Source organism: Microcebus murinus, chromosome 1, assembly GCF_040939455.1.
Source record: "Microcebus murinus isolate Inina chromosome 1, M.murinus_Inina_mat1.0, whole genome shotgun sequence".
Classification (NCBI taxonomy): Eukaryota; Metazoa; Chordata; class Mammalia; order Primates; family Cheirogaleidae; genus Microcebus; species Microcebus murinus.
In genome coordinates this window covers 140,918,623-140,938,658 of record NC_134104.1, presented here as the reverse complement: position 1 = coordinate 140,938,658, position 20,036 = coordinate 140,918,623, and the positions used below count along the sequence as shown (strand labels likewise).

General features: G+C 38.4%; 1 protein-coding gene across 5 annotated transcripts in view; it reads left to right on the top strand.

Moving 5' to 3' along the window:
- Window positions 1-20,036, top strand: part of UBP1 (upstream binding protein 1) — a 55,476-nt gene that overhangs the window by 214 nt on the left and 35,226 nt on the right. For 2 of the 5 annotated variants that reach the window (XR_012920644.1, XM_076006044.1), the window contains exons 1-2: window positions 40-457; window positions 14,239-14,390. Coding sequence is in view for 4 of the 5 variants with exons in the window: in XM_076006044.1 (XP_075862159.1) it covers window positions 345-457; window positions 14,239-14,390 (265 nt within the window). In the remaining variant the exon portion in view is untranslated. Of the gene's footprint in view, window positions 1-36; window positions 6,320-14,238; window positions 14,391-20,036 lie in introns of those variants that run through there. The other 3 variants (XM_076006036.1, XM_076006031.1, XM_076006040.1) reach the window with 3 other exon arrangements.

Here is a 20,036-nt window from a genome sequence, read left to right as displayed (position 1 = left end):
GGAGGATGCGACCCGGGGCCTCGGGGTGGGGCGGGCGGCGGCGACTGCAGCGCTAGCGGCGCGGGGGGTGGGCGGCGGCGGCATGAGGCACGGGGTCGGTGTCCGCGGGAGGGTGGCGCTGCCGGCGGCCCTGCCGCTCCCGCTGCAGCTGCTCGCCGGGCTCGCCGTGCCCTGCCAGCTGGGCCCTGGCCGCTCTCGTCCCGGCCGCCGCCGGGGCTGCCGCTGGTGACCAGTCGTCACGCCGCCGGAGGCTTCACCCGCGCCCTCCCTCAGGACGCGCCAGCGGAGCTCCGGCCCTTTCGCCCCGGACGCGGAGGCCGCGCTGCGCGGGGCGAGGCCGGAAGATGGCCTGGGTGCTCAAAATGGACGAGGTGATCGAGTCCGGGCTGGTGCATGACTTCGACGCCAGCCTCTCGGGCATCGGGCAGGAGCTGGGCGCCGGCGCTTACAGCATGAGGTACTGGCGCCCCGGGCGGGCAGAAGCCTCTGTCTCCGTGGGGAAGGCCTGCACGGCCCTGGGTGTTTGCTAGGCGTGGCTGCACCCTGCGATGCCCGGGCTCCCCCGCCGCGGGGTCGGGGTACTGCCGCGTGGCCGTCGGGGGCCATGGGTCCCCACAGGCCTCTGCCTACCCCGGTGACTGGCGAGCGGGGGAGGGCAGCCCCCAAGCCGTTCCTCCGGGCTTCATTTTTGCTGTAAAACACGCCCCGCTGTTAGGATGGCTTGGGTTGGTGGGGGAAGGGGTTCTTTTCCTTACAAGTGATTTACAAGCCCCATTAGAGCTGGAATACACTGGAAAAAAAGGCAGCACTTATATTGGGAAAATACTCTTCCAACGTTTTGGCGTCAGTTTCTGTTGTTGCCCTACATTGTGGTCTTTTCAGGCTGCTGATTTTAACCACTTGATATCAGTAAATTATAAGTGAAAGAGTAGCAGCGGGGGGGGGAAACACTTTGACTTCGTTTGGGTGTTTTTTCATTGTCTCAAAGTGAAGTTTCTCATTTTGGGGATTACCCTCACAAGCTGTTTCCTCTTGAAGAGGGTTTTAAGATGCAGTGATTGCACCACAAACAATAGTTTGTTTAGTCTCTGCTGTCTGTACTAGCAGCCATTCATTTCATTTTGAGAAGTTGAAACAGATCTGATTGTAGTCCCAGCCCTTTATCCTTTTTAACTGTTACGGGTTTGGAAACTATTTTTTTAGCGGCTTTGTTGAAATACAGTGCACCGTAATGTCCAACAGATTAATAAAGTCTGAAATTCAGTGGTTTGGTAGCTTTTCGTTAATGTGAATTAAATGTAGCTTTCTGTTCTTTAGATAAATGCCTGATGTCTTTGAAGCGCTGTACCGTTTCCCAGTAGCGTTCATACATCTCAGAGCAGCTCTAAGGGAGGACAGGGAGCATAAATGTTGGGAGGAAGAAAGACTTCTGGGTCAGAGCTGGCCTGGAATGGTCGGGGCTGCTCCGTGAAGTAATTGGGCTTTTAAATCTTTAAAATTCCGGGCCATAAAGAACTCTCAGGAAGGCGAAGACGTTTCTTGGAGTGTGGAAGAGAGTGATGGGAAGCATATTAAACTGGGAGTTCAGCCACCAGCGTCTGGCCCAGATTTGGTCTCTGCTGGTCTCCCTGAACTTGGCACCTCTTCCCTCTGCAGTTGTGTAACTTGAGGGCTCTATAAGGGGTGGCTTATTTTCTAAAACAACTGTGTCAGTTGTTGAGGAAATTGAGCTACTGAAAGTCATGGGGTCACCCAAGAGGAGAGTGCTAGAGGCAGTGGTTCCCTGGTGAAAACTCGCTGCTCTAGTGTCATGCTGCTCCTTCTCTCCACTTGAAACAAGGGGCTTACATTCAAGGTGGAAGATGGCACGTGAAGCAAGTTCAATGTGTGTGTCTCTTCGGTTGCTTTTCATTATGGTAAAATGGAAGTTTGCTTATTAGGGGTTATTTTGAGCTTTTACATTTGTCTAGGATTTTATTTGAACCATACTTTGCTTTAGTGATTTGGCTAACTTAATATAATTAACTTCTTTATATGGTTTATTTCTGTGAAAAGGACATAAAATCTTGAGGATTTTAAACCTTTCCCTGACCTTGTTCTTAAAGCAATGCCTGACATCTTTGTGATTGTGTGTAATCTACAACATTCTTCACAAGGGAGCTTTTTTCCTTGAATGTTTGTGGTTGTGTCATGTAATCTAATTTTTAAGTAAATATGAAGATGAATACCATTTTAAGTAGCTTGCTTAAATATCTTTTCATATTTCATATGAAAAGATTTTCATATTTAACTGGGTCTTCAAAAAGCAAGAGATGAGAGTGCTTGCTGCTATTTGAAAATCTCAAACTTAGAAATTCCAAAATTTACGTGATAAGGAGAAAGTCTAAAGAAAATAAGGCTTTAGGCTGCTGCGGGCACTTTCTACGGGTCCTGGATCCCTGAGAGGGTTGGAGTGTCCGAAAGGGGCACACTTATTGTCCAGCATGAGCATTCGGTCTCTTTTTCTGGCATGTAAGGGGAAGGAAGGCTTATCTATTTCATTTGTTCTCTGTTAAATTCAAGAAATAAACTTGAAGAAATTATTGGAAAAATGATTTCTTGATAAAAAATTTTCTTTGTGGACATCTTTCCATTTGTCTTTCAAAGTGTGGTATGCTCATTGTGTTTACTTTCTGCATAGCTTTAAACAAGAGGTATTTCTTGAGACTTCTTTTAGGGAATGTTTTCCTCAGCTTTTGGGAAGATAGCTTGAAAGAAAGAGTTTTTCTCAATGATGTGATAGCTGGGGTGGGCATGTTGATGCACACCTTGTAGTCCCAGCCACTGGGGAAGCTGAAGCTGGAGGATCACTTTAGGCCAGCCAGGAGTTCAAGGCTGTAGTGCACAATAATTGAGCCTGTGAATAGCCACTGCACTCCAGCCTGGGTAACATAAAGAGACCCCATTTCTTTAAAAAAAGTAGGAAAAATATATTTGCATGAAGTAATGTAGGATGATAGTACTGGGGATATGTTGAGGCTAATTTTTGATACTACCTTTGCTGCTTCCTTTTTTTTCTTTTGGCTCTGGTTCTCATTTGTGTATATGTGGTCAGTGTGTACTGTTGTGCCACACTTGCATGTGAGATGTGAACTGCAGATTCTATTTGAAATAAGGCAGTTTATAAGTGTTTTTAAAATCTCAGTAACTGGCTGGGCATGGTGGCTCATGCCTGTAATCCCAACACTTTGGGAGGCCAAAGTGGGAGGATAACTTGAGGCTGGGAGTTAAAGACCAGCATGGGTAACATAGCAAGACCCTCATCTGTACAAAACATTGAAAAAAAAAAAAAAAACACCCAAAACAGGCAAGTAATCCCAGCTGCTTGGGAGGCTGAGGCAGAGGGATTGCTTGGGCTCAGGAGTCTGAGGCTGTAGTGAGCTATGATCTTACTAGTGTATGCCAGCCTGGGTGACTGAACGAGACCTTTAAAAAAAAAAATCTTTTTTACAATACCAAACTCCAGAATTTACAATATAATACTCTAGAATTATAGAGATGGATGCAAGAGACCTTAGAAATCTACAGGTAGGGAACCTGGGGCCTTGGAGCCACATGTGGCCTTCTGGATCCTTGAGTACAGCCTTTTGACTGAATTCAAATTTTACAAACAAATCCTTTTAATAAAGGAATATTGGAATATTGATTGAAAAGTTAAAATGCTAGTTTATTTCAAGAGGTCTGTTGTACAGCAAGGTGACTAGTTAATGACTATTGAAAAATTCGGGAAAGTGGGTGTTAAGTGCGTTCATCAAAATAATATGTGACAAAATGCATTTGTTAGATTTAACCATTCTGCAATGTATATATGTCAGAATATTGTGTTGTATGTGATAAATACATACAATGTTATATGTTAATTTAAAAATTAACAAGTCAGACCCTGTAAGGTAACAGGAAATTTTTACTTAGATCAGTGTTGAGTTAGTAAAAGATTAGTAAGAGTAAGGTTTATTATGGAGCTATTAAAAGCTGAATTTTTTTTTTTTTTTTTTTTTTTTTGGTCTCATGCTAAAACAGACTGTCCCTGAGTAGGTGACATATATTTTGGAAGTACAGAAGGGACTGTCTTATGGTTCGACTTAGGATTTTTGGTGTGAAAACAATACACATTCAGTAGAAACGCAGGAGAAACTGTACTTTGTGTTTTGAATTTTGGTCTTTTCCTAGACTAGTGACATTATGTGGAATGATACTCTCTCATGATGTTGGGCAGTGGCAGTTAGCCACAGCTCCCAGTCAGCCAGAACCAGTTCTTTACAGTTTATTGTGTTGCCAAATGGTTTTGCCCAACTATAGGCTAATGTAAGTGTTTTGAGCATGTTTATGGTATGTTAGGCTAGCTGTGATATAGTTTGGATGTATTAGATGTATTTTTGACTGATGGTATTTTCAGCTTATTAATATAATGGGTTTATTGGGACTTTACAATTGAGAATCTGTCTAGAAAATTTTGAGGATCAGTGAAATTTTAAAAATATGAGTGGTACTTCAGAATACTTTCAGTATTAGCAATAAATGCTATAAAACGTCTCATTTCCAGGTTTAAACTCTGTTTCTGGATTTAATCTTATCTGTAGCACAGGAAAGAATTTAGTAAATTACTGATTTAAAAATCTGTTTATTTCAGATTATAGTGTCCACATTGGTTTTTAAATTTATTACCTTAAAGCAGGGGTGGACAAACCTTTTCTGTAAAGGGCTAGATAGTAAATATTTTAGGCTTTGTAGGCAGTTATAGACTGTCACCTTTTTTTTTTTTTTTTTTGCAACCCCTTTAAAAAATGTAAAACCATTCTTAGCTCCTGGCTGTACAAAGACAGGCTGGCAGGATTCAGCTCTTGGGCCATAGTTTGCCAATCCCTGCTCTAAAGGATGGAGTCTAATACAGTAATGTACTTTGATTGCCTTGGAAAAGGATTTGCTGAGTATTGAAATCTTATGTTGGAGAAGTTATTTTTATGTAGACTAAGAACTATCTCAGCTAATTTACATAATTCTATTGTTTGTCCATAGATCTTTATTATGTTCGGTTTTAAATTATTATTTAAAATAATAATTAAGGTGGTTTTCCACCCCCCTATCCCTCACCCCAAGGTTCAGTATAGTGTATATCCTTTAATTAGGGCTGTTTGAAACTTGACAATTTATTGATATGGTCTCATAAACTTGATATGTTTCATCACAGCAGCACTGTTGGTTTGCCAGGATACACTTAAACGTTTGCTGTTGGTGGAATACCATCTGATGCTTCATCTTTTCTTTCTTTTTTTTTTTTTTTTTATGGCTGTAGGTTCTGTGACTGAATTTGGAAGAAGCGCTAACATTTTGCTTGCTTTGGGACGGATCTAATGGTTGGATGTGAAACTGTTAGCCTTTGGTGGTGGAGTCTTTTTTAAATTTTTTTTAAGATTTAAAATTTTTTGCCTTGATGTTAATTAAGACAAAACTAGTTTTTACTCATCATATATTAGTAGTTGAGCTTTTTAACTTAAATACTTTTCATTTTGAAATTTTTATGTTACAAAAATAATGTAGAGCACTCACATATACCCTTCACCCAGCTTCTCTTACATTAGTAGAGTGTAGTTTTCAAAATCTGGAAATCAGTTTTGTTGCAGTACTATTTTCTAAAGTATAAAATTTTATTTGGATTTCACAGTTTTCCCCCTGTTGTCTTTTTTTCTAATCCAGGATCCCATATTGCATTTAGTTTTTATCTCCTATGACAGTTTTAGTTTTTCCTTCTCATGATTTTGACACTTTGGATGTGTAGCAGTCTAAACTGTTGTTTTTAAACATGTAAATTTTTTTGGAAGCAAAAGATAAAATATACTAGTGAATGCTATTTAGCCTTGAAAGAATGTCTGTCGTTTTAGCCGTCTTTTTGAGTCGAGTAGGACCTCTGTGTCATTTATTTAGAGATTACTTTGTCTTAATTCATCTGAATTGAATAGGATGCTGTATCTTTTGTAGTCACTTCATAATGAAAGTATCAAATTTTAAGATACTTAATTTATTTAAAATAATAGTTGCAAACTATTGTGTATTACCATAATTTTTTTATTAAAAAACTTTTCCAAAACAAAAAACTTAGCGAGAAAAGTAGTAGCATTGTTTTACATTTTTTTGCAAATCTCTTTAATGTCTGGCTCAGTGAAAAACAGATGGGTTCTCATATCTGTTATTGGAATATATTGTTTCGGTTGATATATGAAGAAAATCAGCCTCATGAGACTACGTGGTTGGAAAATGAAAATTACATTACTAGTCCTTTCAGGTAATTGTGGATATTCTTTGGTGCTATACCAACACTTAACAAATGGTAGTTTTTAAGAAAGTTTAGTTGCATTGTGGAATCTGAATGTAGATCAGTGTACTTTTTATACTTTCTTACATTAGAATGGATTGGTCTGTCTAGCACTTCCGTTGGATCTCTTACCTTGTATAATTTTGGAATATGCAATGCATTGGTCTTTTGGAAAATAGTGGTTTCCTGAGTTTTGCACATCTTCCAAATGTTGACACTTTCATTATCAAAAAATCGTATTCCTTAATGTTGCTACCATCTCACCGGAGAAAGTACATGGTGGTGCACTCAAAGATTTTATAAGGCGGGCCGGGTGTGGTGGCTCACGCCTGTAATCCTAGCACTTTGGGAGGCCGAGGCGGGCGGATTGCTCAAGGTCAGGAGTTCGAAACCAGCCTGAGTGAGACCCCGTCTCTACCAAAAATAGAAATAAATTAATTGACCAACTAAAAATATATATACAAAAAATTAGCCGGGCATGGTGGCACATGCCTGTAGTCCCAGCTACTCGGGAGGCTGAGGCAGTAGGATCGCTGAGCCCCGGAGATTGAGGTTGCTGTGAGCCAGGCTGATGCCACGGCACTCACTCTAGCCTGGGCAACAAAGTGAGACTCTGTCTCAAAAAAAAAAAAAAAAAAAAAAAAAGATTTTATAAGGCAATGAATACCATTAGTTATTTTCTTAAAATGAAAGGCTTAGTTTTTTTTTGAAATTTCTGTGAAATAGCTGGGTATTTCAAATAGTTTCAAAAACTATTCAGTCATAGTTTTTCTTTCAAGTAAAAATAATGCTCCATGAAAAAAACTGCTAGGTCAGCTGACAAGATCAAACTTGCACAAGAGCTTTTGCTTGAAACATCCATCGCATTTAGGTGTGCAGCAGAAATACATTATATGCATCCAAGGACCAATATTAAATAACAAAATTAAATATCTTTTACTGTGTTTGGCATTCATGAAGAATAAAAGAACTATTGGTATGGTTTGGTTCCATTGCCTTGATTCATGCTAAGGCACCAGCAGTATTAACCACTGGTTTTGTGCTGTAAGTATAAATGTCAACAAAGTAAAAAAGGCAGATAATGCTTTAGTATTGCTCTGAAAATAGTCTTGACCTCTTGAAACCCCCGAAAAAGTCTTGCATGCCCCCAGATTCGATGGACCTATTTGAGAATGTGTTTAATGTATGCTTAGAGTTTAGATACTTTATTTTTTTCTGAGTTTAAAAACAATCCATTGTTAGAGCTTAAAGAAGTTAAGTAGCAGAGCTGGAATTTGAAACTCCAGAACTGGGGTTTGACCTCCACTCCTTTCCACTGCTTTCTTAGGTTGCCCACCAATTAGTAGTTGAAACGTCTTCTCAATATAGGTAGAATATGATCTTTCTGGATAGGAGGAAAGTTGGGAATGCTGTTTGTTGTTCTTATTGTTTTATCTTCTTTTTTCTTCCAAGACCTTGCTGAACTTAGTTCTAATAATTTGTAGAGTTTCAGATTTTCTGTGTGGTTAGACAATATCTTTAAATAATGATAGATTTGTTTCTTCCTGTGTAATTCTTTTTTTTTCCTTTGTGGGCTGGCTAGGGCTTCAGTATAGTGTTGTTTATAAGCACTACGAACTTGAATTTTAAGTCTTCTTACTGATTTTAGAGAGAATGCTTCCAAAGCTTCACAAATAGATTGTCTGTATTCCCTGATGAGATTGTTTCTTAATTTGCTTTTCTTTGCCTCTGTTATTTTTTTTTTTTAAATCAAGGCTATATTAATTTCAAGTGAGTTGGAACTTTCCTTATGGGCTAAAATTTTTTTGTATAAGGTGTTTATTCAAGGTTCCATTAAATTTCACCTTGATAACAGCCTGGATTTGGTGATTTTAACTTTGTTTTAATGAGTATATGTTTGTCTACACGTGTAATTTATTTAGTGGACATGAGGATATTCTGATTTTCAGTGTCTTCGTTGTGGTTGGTTCATGACTTTGGCTGTTGAGTATGGCCATCATGCTGCTCAGTAGTTAACACTATGGTGTTCTCATTCATTCCCTATCTCTTCAAGAAGGCTTGATGACTCCTCTTCCTCCCATGCCTGTTTTCAGCTGATTCCCTTGGTCCTTTCTGATAAAACTGAACTTCCACATACTGTACGGCTTATGAGTTTTTCTATGATGTATTTAGGTGTGGATTTATTTTTACTTGTCCTGGTTTGGTCCTTTGGGCTTCTTGAATCAGTGAATTGGTCTATTTTATTAATTCTGGAAGTTGCTCAGCCTTTATCTCTTAAAATATTGCATCTGCTCCATTCTTTCTTCTGTGACTTCAGTGTAAAATCTCACTTTGTCCTTTCTTAACTTCTCTTCTGTGTTTCCCCTTATTTCCCTCTCTGTGCTGCCTTTTGGATAATTTCTTTCTACCTATGTTCTAGTTTCCTTAGTCTTAACTTTTGTGTCTGAGTTGTTTAGTTTTGATGATTTTATTTTACAGTTCTATTTGTTCCTTTTCAGTTTTGTTGTCCCTTAAAGGTTTCTGTTCCTTGCAGAACTTTTCAGGCTTGTCTTTTATTTCTTAAAAGAGAGTAAGCATAATTTTATAATTTGGGTCTGATAATTCCAGCATCTGAAGTCTTTGGTCTATATCCAGTAAGGAAAATAGGAATCACTTAAATGTTTCAGGCAGAGAAGGATTAAGTAAAGTATTTGATTGCAAACATGCTGGAAGGGTTGGGGGAGGAGGGCGTGTACCTGTTGTGTAACATGCCCTGGTGTGTACCTGATATGTAACACACTGGAAGGATTGAGGGAGGAGGCATGGCTGCTAATCCCCTGAAATTTCCGGCAACCACAGTCTGTGCGACTGCCTGCCTTTGTGTCTGGCTTTTCCCCTTTCCCACTCTTGTAATTTCCCACCAGTGCCTTGCCTTTAGAGCAACCTGACTGGACTCTTAGCTAGCAAGCAGTCTTTTATGTGTAGTTTTAGGCCTCCAGCCCTCTGCAACAGAGGCAGGAAAGAGCTGAATACCAACAAACAGAATCTGGTATTGGATATATGCCATCTGTTATTTGTGCAGTTGGTTTTTGCTCCTAGAGTCTTGTTTGTGCTTTTATGCCTGGCTTTTATGCCTGGGTACTAGCATTTCAGAATTACTTGGAATGATTTGATACCTTAGCATTTTCATTTACTTATCAACCCCCTGGGAACCCTGCCTGTCAGTGACCACCCTGGAAAAGCTATCTGGTGCCGAAAGCCCATGCAAAATCTTGCTTACTTTCTCTTCACCCTTACCCTGCACATCTAGCTCCAGTTTAACGTGGACAGGCATATCCTAGACCCAGAAGGCCACCAGAACCACAACACAGCTTTGCGGTTCACTCTTTTGTTGGCTCTTCAGTGCTTTTATGAATATATGTGTAATAATGTAGCTTTTGTTTATTTCTTGTTCTCAGTGGAGTAGAGGTTGATCATTAGCTTGTCGTTTAAAAATATTCAGTTTTATATGTTATTTCCATTTTGGCTTCTTTCCTGTCTCTTAAATTCTTTAGAATTTTCATTTAGCTTCCAGATATGTTTTAGCTATCTTGTCATTAAGAAAAATTCAAATTTTAACTTTTTGAAAACTAATAGTCATATAATTACATTTAAAAGCTACTAAAGAGTGTACGATGATGTCTCCCCCGTCACACTAGTGTCTCCCAGTCATTCATTTGTCCTACCTGAAGGCATCTTAACATTGCTGGATTTTTAGGTGTCCAAATAGTTTTTTATACTTCCATTCGAGATCAAGCTTGTTGTGATTGCCAGGTGTTCTGTAGCATCCTAATTTTGGGTGCTAACCTATGTTAAAATTTGCCAACATGTCGATCTTTCAGTTTTGCCTTACAAAATGCATTATTTAGTTTTATGTATTTTGAGACTATGAATTTAATACATTACAGAGTCAGGAGTGTTATAGCTTTCTGGTAAGTTTTTTATTCAGAAATGTCCTACTTAGTTCAATTTAAGAGTCTGTCTTTAATACTCAAAAGTCTATTTCCATTTATAGATTACAAAAACCATCGAATATTAGGATTTTCTTAGGTTTAGCATAGAAATTATAATCTTAAATTGTCTAGAGACCTAGTTTTCCATTTTGTTAATAATCATTTTTTAAATTAATTTTTTTAGGAAGCAGAGCCCTGGCCAGAAGCCAGGCACCCATGCTTCCTTTTTTTTTTTTTTTTTTTACTAAGAGATAGGGTCTTGCTCTATCACCCAGCTAAAGTGCAGTGGTGTGATCATAGTTCACTGCAGCCTTAAGCTCCTGGGCTCAGATGATCTTCCCATCTCAGCCTCCCAAGTAGCTAGTACTATAGGCTCTCAGCACTATGCCCAGCTAATTTAAAATATATATATATATATATATATATATATATATATATATATATATATATATATATATATATATATATATTTTGTAGAGACAGTCTTGCTATGTTGCCCAGGCTGGTCTCAAACTCTTGGCCTCAAGTGATCCTCCTGCCTCGGCATTCCAAAGTGCTGTGATTACAGGTGTGAGCCACTGTGCCTGGCCTCAATTGATTGTTAATGCTACAATTAGTTTATTGATTCAGCACATGTTTGGGCTTCTTTTTGTTAGATGCTGGGGTCAGTCAGAGAAGAAACAAGTTTTGGGGGTTATATACTTATTGGAAAGTGATAAGAGCTGTATGTAGAGCAGGGTAAAGGAAATTGGGAGTGTGAGTGGGAGGACTGTAGTGTCAAGCCCTCTTTGAGAAGGTGCCATTGGAATGAAAGGAGCCATTATGACATCCATTAGAAGAACCACTGTAAAGACCCTGGAAAAGGCATGCACAGAGGCTAGCTAGCATGGCTGGGACAGGGGTGTGAGAGTGAGAAGGAGAGGAGGTGAGGAACAGGTTGAGTAGGTCTTGTAGGGTTTTGTAATGACCCTGGTTAAAAGTGAACTGATGGAGAGTTCAGAGGAATGAAACGATCTGACTTCTGTTTGAAAAGAATCATTGGTTGCTGTGTTGATTGGAATGCATTTTCTTTCTAATAAAGTAAAAAGTTAATTGGGCATTCAATGGCAAGTGATTTGTAGGTGTTTATATGTTGTTTGTTCAAAAGTCTTTTAGCACCTGCCATGAACATAGTATTTCACTATGTGGATCATTGAGGCTATACCCAAGTGAATAAAAAGGTGGTTATCTTCTAGGGCCTGAAGCATATACAATTTTATCATCTGTATGTGACAATTTATAAATATCGATTCTCATGCAGTCTTATGTCTTGTTTTGATGACCTATATCTAATGATCAACCCAAGTGGTTAGCATTAAAATCTTAAAATTACTCTCCATATCATTTTTCAGTATAATTAATGCTTCTGAGTTACAGCTCTCATCTCATTCTTCTCTTTCTCACCAAGAGGGATTTAAATGCTTACATATGTATGGCATAAGAATATGCAATATATGTTTTCAGCCAGGTGTGGTGGTTCATGCCTGTAATCCCAACACTTTGGGAGACTGAGTTAGGAGGATTGCTTGCTGCCAGGAATTTGAGACCAGCCTAGGCAACATAGTGAGACGACCCCCCCCCCAAAAAAAGTTTTTTTTTAATTAGCTGGGCTTGTTGGTATGCACCTGTAATCCCAGCTACTCAGGGGGCTGAGGTAGGAGGATCTATCCCTTGAGCCCAGAAGTTCAAGGTTACAGTGAGCTATGATTATACCGCAAAAAAAAACAAAACACAGTAGATATTTTCATCTACACTAGAGCCATTTTTTACTATTGTGACTTTTTTTTTATAAAGAGCTGCTGATTCTTGGTACTATTTGAATTCTCCTGAAAAGTTTTTATGTCTGCCCCCAAAGCAGGAATTTGGGACAAAAACTTCAAGGACTCTAAGAGGGTTGGAGACCATTGCAAACCGTGTGGTTTTTGGTTATGCTTGTGTACTTAGGAGTGTTTTGATGATTCCTGGGTATAAATAAAAGGGGAGGAGAATTAGTAGATAATTTAACGTCTTTGGAAATCAGCACAGTGCTTTAATAGAAATATATGTGGTGAGGAGGGAATGCAGGTAGGATACTGTTCTTTCCCAGGGTTACCCTCCCATTTTATTTGTTTCCAGTTTTTTTTTTATTTGTCTTAAGACTGAGTTGATATGTTTTGGTTTTTAATTGAAGTGGGCTACCCAAATATCTGAGTCAACAGCTTGTAGAAAAATAAGAGAAAAAATAAGCAATTTAGATAAGTCCCTGTTATTGGTGTTGATATAGTAGTTATTCATTTGGATATTTTGTTGTTGTCATTAGTATTTTACTTTTTATTAAAGAATGAATATATAAGAGTTAACAAGATATAAATGTACAGCTCAGGAAATTATCTCAAAAACAAATAACCACCCTCTATACGTTAATGGTGGGAATGTAAAATGGTGTAGGCTCTTTGGGAAACAGTTTGGCAATTTCTCAAAAAGTTAAACAGTTATATGACCCAGTAATTCCATTCATAGGTATAGACTCAAGATAATTGAAATCATGTCTACACAAATACACATGAAAGTGCTCACATAACATTATTCATAATAGCCAAAAAATTGAAACAACCCAAATGTTCATCACCTGATGAATGGATGCCAAATACTATGTGTCCATACAATGAAGCTATAAAAAGCAGTGAAGTGTTAGGCATGGTGGCCCATACCTGTAGTCCCAGCTATTTGGGAGCCTGAGGCAGGAGGACCCTTCAGCCCAGGATTGCCAATCTAGCCTGGGCAACATAGTAAGACCTTGTCTCTGAAAAAAAAAAAAAAAGAAAGAAAGGAATGAAATACTGATACATGTTACAACATAGATGGCCCTTGAAGCATGCTAAGTGAAAGAAACCAGTCATAAAAAGACCACATAGTTGTATGATACATTTTCATGCAACATCCAGAATAGGCAAATCTGTAGAGGCAGAAAGTGTATCAGTGGTTGCCAGGGGCTGAGTGGGTCAGGGATGGGATAATGAGTGACTACTAATGGGTACAGAATTTCTTTTTGAGGTGAGAAAATGTTCTTCAGTTAGGTACTGGTGATGGTTGCACAACCCTATGACTATACTAAATTCTAAAAACCACTAAATTATATACTTAAAAAGGGTGACTTTTATGGTATGTAATTATATCTCAGTAAAGCTGTTAACAACAACAGAAAAACAAACCAAACACATCCATGTTTGTTTAAACCCAGGTTGACAAAATATAGACAGCACCCCCGAAGACCCCTGTATCTCCCTCCCAATCAATGCCCCGAATTATTCTTGGGGGGAAAATAGCAGCTGTTTCTACTGCTACTGTTTGCCTCTCAGAAGGAGCCATTGTTTTAGACTAAGCATGAAGCTTTATGTTCTCTGCCCTTGCCAGGCCAAGCAGGGAACTTTTTGTAAAGCACCATTTTAATCAAATGGCTTCTTTGTAATTCCATGGTGCCAGTGTGACCTACCTTTGGCAGCAGTAATAGTTCCTGCCTTTTAAAACAGGTAGCTATGCACTCTTGACTTGATCTTTTTTTTTTTTTATTGTAGAAATAATGTGGAGTTTAAAGTTTTTAAAGAATTTTTTAAAATACCATATATATTATCAGCCTAATCTGTTGCTTTTATCAGTAGCATGGAGTTTATTAACTACTAATTTTATACACTTAATCATAGCCACCCTGCTCGTCCCCCCACTAAAGATGTGTGTTGTTAAAACTACCTGTTAGGTGAACCAGATTAGCATTAGTAGTTCTTTTATTCTGCGTACAATTTCTGATCTTAAATTTTAAAAGAAACTGTCCCTAAATGTTTACATGCTTTTAAATATTTTAAACTCAAAGTAAGATCGGTGTTGGTTTTTTTTGCTTTTCAGTGATGTTTTGGCATTGCCCATTTTCAAGCAGGAAGATTCCAGCCTTCCACTGGATGGTGAAACTAAACACCCACCCTTTCAGTATGTGATGTGTGCTGCAACATCGCCAGCAGTAAAACTACATGATGAAACACTTACTTACTTGAACCAAGGTTAGTATGGCTATCTCACATTTTAACATGCAAGAATTTACAAAAATCCATAATAAATGTTTTGGCACTGTAGCCTAGATTACTGGTAATAATTTAAAATTAGGTTCTTTTTCTTAAATTTTACTACATTAGTTAATGAAAATTGTACGAATTTTACTGTGAGCCAACAGTAATAGTTTGTGTAAACTGATTTGCATTAAAGAGGGTCTGTGAAAAAGGATTTATTACAGAGTTTTTCAGACATAATTCAATGGAGGAGCAAGTAGGAAAGAGTGTCAGTTATTTTTAAGGACAGTTGTTTCAGTATGGAACTTGAAAATGAATCAGAAGTCCAGTTGGCAAGGAACCTGGAACTTAAACATAAAGTAGTTTTGTGCTGAAAATAGACTTAAGCTTCACCAAGATGGGGTCTGGCTAAATAAACTGTAGAATTTTATCTTCCCATATCTTGTTTATACTTTATGTCAGAGTGTTGCATTTTGGTGACATGAAAGAGTGGGCAGGATGGAAAAAAGATGTGATGGTAGAGTTTACCTTTGGAAAATATAAGGGATTTTTTTTAGGTGCTTTTTGCAGTTTGGGTAGAGGCCGATGTGACTTACCACTGTAAATGAAAGTACCTTGTTATGTCGGAATTAATTTGTTGGATGCATATGCTGAAAGCATGTTGAATTCCTATTTTTAAAACAATTCTGAGCATTTTTATTGTTATAAAAATAGCACACACTCATTGTAGAAAAACTGGGAAATATGTGAAAGGATAATACTAAAAATTGACTGTAATTAACATTTTTGGTATATTTCCTTGGTGCATTTTCTTTCAATTAGAAAAAATTAGAATTATGCATCTATTTGCGTAAGATTATATTGTGATTATTTTTCTGTCTTTTTTTTTTTTTTTTTTGAGACAGAGTCTCACTTTGTTGTCCAGGCTAGAGTGAGTGCCGTGGCGTCAGCCTAGCTCACAGCAACCTCAAACTCCTGGGCTTGAGTGATCCTTCTGCCTCAGCCTCCCGAGTAGCTGGGACTACAGGCATGCGCCACCATGCCCGGCTAATTTTTTTTTTTTATATATATATCAGTTGGCCAATTAATTTCTTTCTATTTATAGTAGATACGGGGTCTTGCTCTTGCTCAGGCTGGTTTTGAACTCCTGACCTTGAGCAATCCGCCCGCCTCGGCCTCCCAAGAGCTAGGATTACAGGCGTGAGCCACAGCGCCCGGCCTATTTTTCTGTCATTAAATAGAATTTTTATTAGTTCCTTGAACTTTTGGAAAGACCTATGGATTTTAGACTATTTGTGATTAATATTCTGAAATGTGGAAGAATAACTTCTAACTTTTCATTTTATGTATAAGTTTAGAATCTGTAAGATTTTCCTTTAGGTAGTTGTATCTGTAGCACCTGTGACAATACTCTCACTTTGTTTTTAATACTTAGTATTTGGGTAGGCTTTCAGTTATTTGATACTTAAGTTTTAAATTTGAAAGAACCTTAAGAATTTATTTGGTAATCTGTTTTAGATGTAAAAATCTCGAGGAAACAATGTATGGACAAGGATGTCCACTATAACTTTTATTTCTATAGACAAAAAAGGAAATAACTTCAATTTCCCTTACTTGGGGCATGATTTAATACGTTTTTTTAACATACATACCATGGATTGAATGCATACACAGATGCATGAACGTGCATGGGCATGCATGTCCGTGCACACGGGCATATGCACCCCACGTCCCTTCTGGGATGTGCATCTGTTGGCCTGGGGGCATGCCCATGATTTATCATTGTTACTGTTAAACTGGATAAAGATATTTCAGACTGATAAAAGTTGCAGTCCACCATCTAAAGTTGTGATACAGTAGATGTTAATTGAGTGCTTACTGTGTATGAAGCGTTGTACTAAATACATGTGTTACCTTATTCAGTTCCCACAATATCCATAGAAGAGGTTTTATTAATACATGTTGCAGATTAAACTGAGGCCTAAAGCAGTTAATTAACTTGCTTAATGTCAATTTGGAAAGCTTAGATTTAAAAAAAAAAATTGATGTTTATATAGTAGTGTGTGGAGGTCAATGAATTTTAACATGTATATATTCCCTTGAAACTACTGCCTATTTCCAGCATTTCCATTACCCCAGCGGGCTCCTCTGTGTCCCTTTCTCAGGTGATATCTGATGAATGTAAGAAAAACAGGCATAGTTGTGCAAAATAATATTTAAAAATGACTGATTATTGCTATGAATTGAATGGGCTTGATGAATTCTATCTAGGAATTCCAATAAAATCCATGAATACCTTTTTAGATGAAGTGACATTGCTGTGGAAAGTTCTTAAAAAGTAAACCTCAGTGATACCATTTTTAGTATAGTAATATCTACACATGAGTTTTGATGGTGTGACTTTTAAGTAGTGACATATTGGCTATTTTCTGTTGCTGTTTATAAAAGACAGTTTGTTATTCTGTTTTAATGCTCATGAATCAATTTTCTTACATTGAAATTCATTCTTCAGCTCCACTAAGGAAAATAATTTTCAATGGAAATGTCTTATTTATTGAAAAAGGATATGGAGATTTGATAAGGGAATACATAAGGCACTTGAAATTGTCATTTATCAGTACAAGTTTTAATTCATTTTAAACTTACACATAGGAGTTTATCTGTACCCATTGTAAAATAAGTGAGAGAGAAATTAAACAATTGCCTTTTTTTTTTTTAAAAGAGATAGGGTCTCACTCTGTTGCCCAGGCTGGTATGCAGTGGCACAGTCTAGCTCACTGCCACCTCACTCCTGGGCTCACGCAATCTTCCTCCCTAAGCCTCCTGAGTAACTAGGACTACAGGCATGTACCACTGTACCCAGCTAATTTTTAAAAAATTTTTTTGTAGAGACGGGGGTATTACTGTGTTGCCTAGGTTAGTTTCAAACTCCTGGCCTCAAGCAGTCATCCTGCTTCCACTTCCCAAAGTTCTGAGATTAGGGGCAGGAGCTACACCCAGGCCTTTCCGTGCCACTCCCAAAGTTATGATTTGCATGTCCTCGTTTGTTTACTTCTTGGAAATAATAGGTGACAGTTTATGAAAGCACAAGTATTACCCTTATTTTATAATGAAATTAAAGCCTTTGAAGGAGTAAAAATTTTTCTTTTATATAGATTGTTGACCATGTTTTTTATGGATATAGATTTAAACCCAGAGTTTTCTAATTCAAAATCTTATTTTCATAACCACTGAGTCTCTTTACTAGAATAGTTTGTGTTTTCTAAGGTTTTAGTTTATTGTCACCAGTATGAATTTGATAGTTTAAACAGATGAATTATATACATGGTTCACAATTCAAAAGGGAGGAAAGGGTATGCAATAAAATGTCATCTTCCTTGGCCAGGCACGGTGGCTCACGCCTATAATCCTAGCACTCTAGGAGGCCGAAGCAGGTGGATCGCTCAAGGTCAGGAGTTCAAAACCAGCCTGAGCAAGAGTGAGACCCCGTCTCTACTAAAAAAAGATAGAGGGCGACTTCCAGGGCCCCTCACTCTTGGGGCCCCAGAACCTCGTCCACGAGTGTATAATAAAGCCACGTGGTTTGGCCCCCCCCCAAAAAAAAATAAAAAAAAAATAAAAAAAGATAGAAAGAAATTAATTGGCCGACTAAAAATATAGAAAAAATTAGCTGGGCATGGTGGCACATGCCTGTAGTCTCAGCTACTTGGGAGGCCGATGCAGAAGGATTGCTTGAGGCCAGGAGTTCGAGGTTGCTGTGAGCTAGGCTGACGCCACAGCACTCTAGCCCCAGCAACAGAGTGAGACTGTCTCAAAAAAAAAAAAGTCATCTTCTTCTGTCTCTGTTATCTAGCTCTGTTACCCTGGAGTAGCCACTGAATTATAACCATTTTTAACCATCCAAGAAGAATCTAATCATGTTTATGGCAATCTTGATATAACTAAAATATTGTATAGTTAATATTTCATTGAATTTATTCCAATAAACTTATTTGCTCATATGATGAGTATTATATGCTTAAGTGTAGTTGTTGTGAATTTAATGGCCTTGTTGCTAAAGGATGAAATTTAAGAGAGAATTTCATCTGTAATGCCTAGTAAGAAGCTGTCAAAATTAGTTGCCTATGAAATAGAATTCCTCAGGATGTATGTGCTTCTGTTGCATATTGGATGTTCTTACACACATTATTCAAAGCACATAGTGGTATATGAGAGGTAGACAGGGCATCATTGAGTACTGGTTTATCATCAGAGTCTCTGGGATTGGCTGCTCATGTTTAGATTCCATTCTACCTCTTGCTAGTTTAGGGGGGTGGTTGAGAATTAAATTGAGTTAATATATGTGATGTACTTATCATGTGGCTTTTTTTTTTTTGAGATAGAATCTTGCTCTGTTGCCCCAGCTAGAGTGCCGTGGCATCAGCATAGCTCACAGCAACCTCAAACTCCTGGGCTCAAGCAGTCCTCCTGCCTCAGCCTCCTGAGTAGCTGGGGCTACAGGTGTGCAATACCACGCCTAGCTAATTTTTCTATTTTTAGTAGAGATGGAGTCATGCTCTTGCTCAGACTGGTCTCGAACTCCTGAGCTCAAGCGATCCTCACGCCTTAGCCTCCCAGAGTGCTAGGATTTACAGGCATGAGCCACTGCGCCCAGCCATGATGTATTCACAAGCTGACTAGTACATACGAAGCACATCATGAGCCTTTCCTGCTGTTACAGTTATTTATAAGGGCTTTAGTGATTTCTGATTATAATAGAAGACAAAGTATATTTAGACCAAGCAGCTAGATGACCAAGTTTTAAAAATGGTTAGAACACAATTGCGGGAATTTTGCTGGGTCTGTTGGAAAGTATGATTATAATATTTTAAATAGCCTATAATAGAGTTTTGAGCTTTAGAAATAGCATTTTTGCATGGGTCAACAACTGTGGTAGGCAGAATAATGACTCCCCAAAGATACCCATGTCCTAATCCCTAGAACTCGTATGTGTTACTTACATGGCAAAGGGACTTTGCAGATGTGATTAAATCAAGGATATTGAGATGGGGGATTATCCTGGATTATGTAGGTGGACCCAGTGAAATCCAAGGGTCTTTAAAAGTTAAAAAGGGAGGTTTGAAAGTCAGGAGTAGGAGAGAGATTTGAAAATGCTTCATGGAGTTGGCTTTGAAGGTAGAGGAAAGGCCACAAGCCAAGGGATACAGGTGACCTCTAGAAGTTGAAAAAGGCAAGGAAATGGATTCTCCCCTAGGACCTCTAGAAGGAATGCAGCCCTGCTGACAGCTTGATCTTAGCCTGGTAAAACCGATTTTGTACTTCTGAACTCCAGAAATGTATGATAATAAATTTGTATTGTTTCAAGTCACTAAGCATGTGGAAATTTATTATAGCAGCAATAGGAAACTAACCAAGGCATACATATACTAGGTGGATGGTCTCCAAAGTGGTGTAGGATGAGCCACTGTGTAACCATAAGATGGCCATCATTTGCTCATAAGCTTTTAGACACTAAGCTTTTAGTGTTTTTATACTCTGCATCCTATAGTACTGCCTCTCAAGAGGGCCCCGTTAAAACTGGGTCTTTAAGTGGACATCTAATGAACCCTGAGCCATTGCTTCTCCATGTGTATGTATAAA